The sequence below is a fragment of the Buceros rhinoceros genome, unplaced genomic scaffold (genome assembly GCF_000710305.1).
Source record: "Buceros rhinoceros silvestris isolate BGI_N320 unplaced genomic scaffold, ASM71030v1 scaffold23449, whole genome shotgun sequence".
NCBI classification, from domain to species: domain Eukaryota; kingdom Metazoa; phylum Chordata; class Aves; order Bucerotiformes; family Bucerotidae; genus Buceros; species Buceros rhinoceros.
The window spans coordinates 1-343 of record NW_010431237.1 but is presented as its reverse complement, the minus strand read 5'-3'; the positions used below and the strand labels follow the sequence as shown (position 1 = coordinate 343).

General features: G+C 66.8%; 1 protein-coding gene across 1 annotated transcript in view; it reads right to left on the bottom strand.

The window, feature by feature from the left end:
* LOC104499812 (polynucleotide 5'-hydroxyl-kinase NOL9-like) overlaps positions 1–281 on the bottom strand; it is a gene marked incomplete at both ends in the record, with an annotated part of 4,734 nt that extends 4,453 nt beyond the window's left edge. The window contains 1 exon segment of the mRNA XM_010143367.1: positions 143–281. Within this exon segment, the coding sequence (XP_010141669.1) occupies positions 143–281 (139 nt within the window).
* Positions 282–343: the final 62 nt, after the last annotated feature.

The window sequence follows — 343 nt, the reverse complement described above, 5'->3', positions numbered from 1 at the left end:
CCGGTTCAGCGGGAGAACGCGGCCCTCACAGTGCCTGCCACGGACCAACTCTGCCCCGACTTTCAGCCCGTGAAAAGCTTCACGGGCTTCCCTTCTTCGGACCCCTCAGGTCCCCGCGCCTCGCCGAGCGCACGCCGCTCACCACAGCACGCCTGGATCAGCTCCTCCAGGGCCAGGCACATGCTCTCTGACACCAGCAGCCCGTGGTCGGGGCTGCACTTGACGATGCCAACCGACGCCAGAACCGCGTCTTCCGGCGTGAAGCTGGATTCTTCCTTCTTCTAGGAGAGACGGAGAAAACCCTTCGGAGCGGCGGTGGGGCCGCTGCCTCCGGCCCGCACGG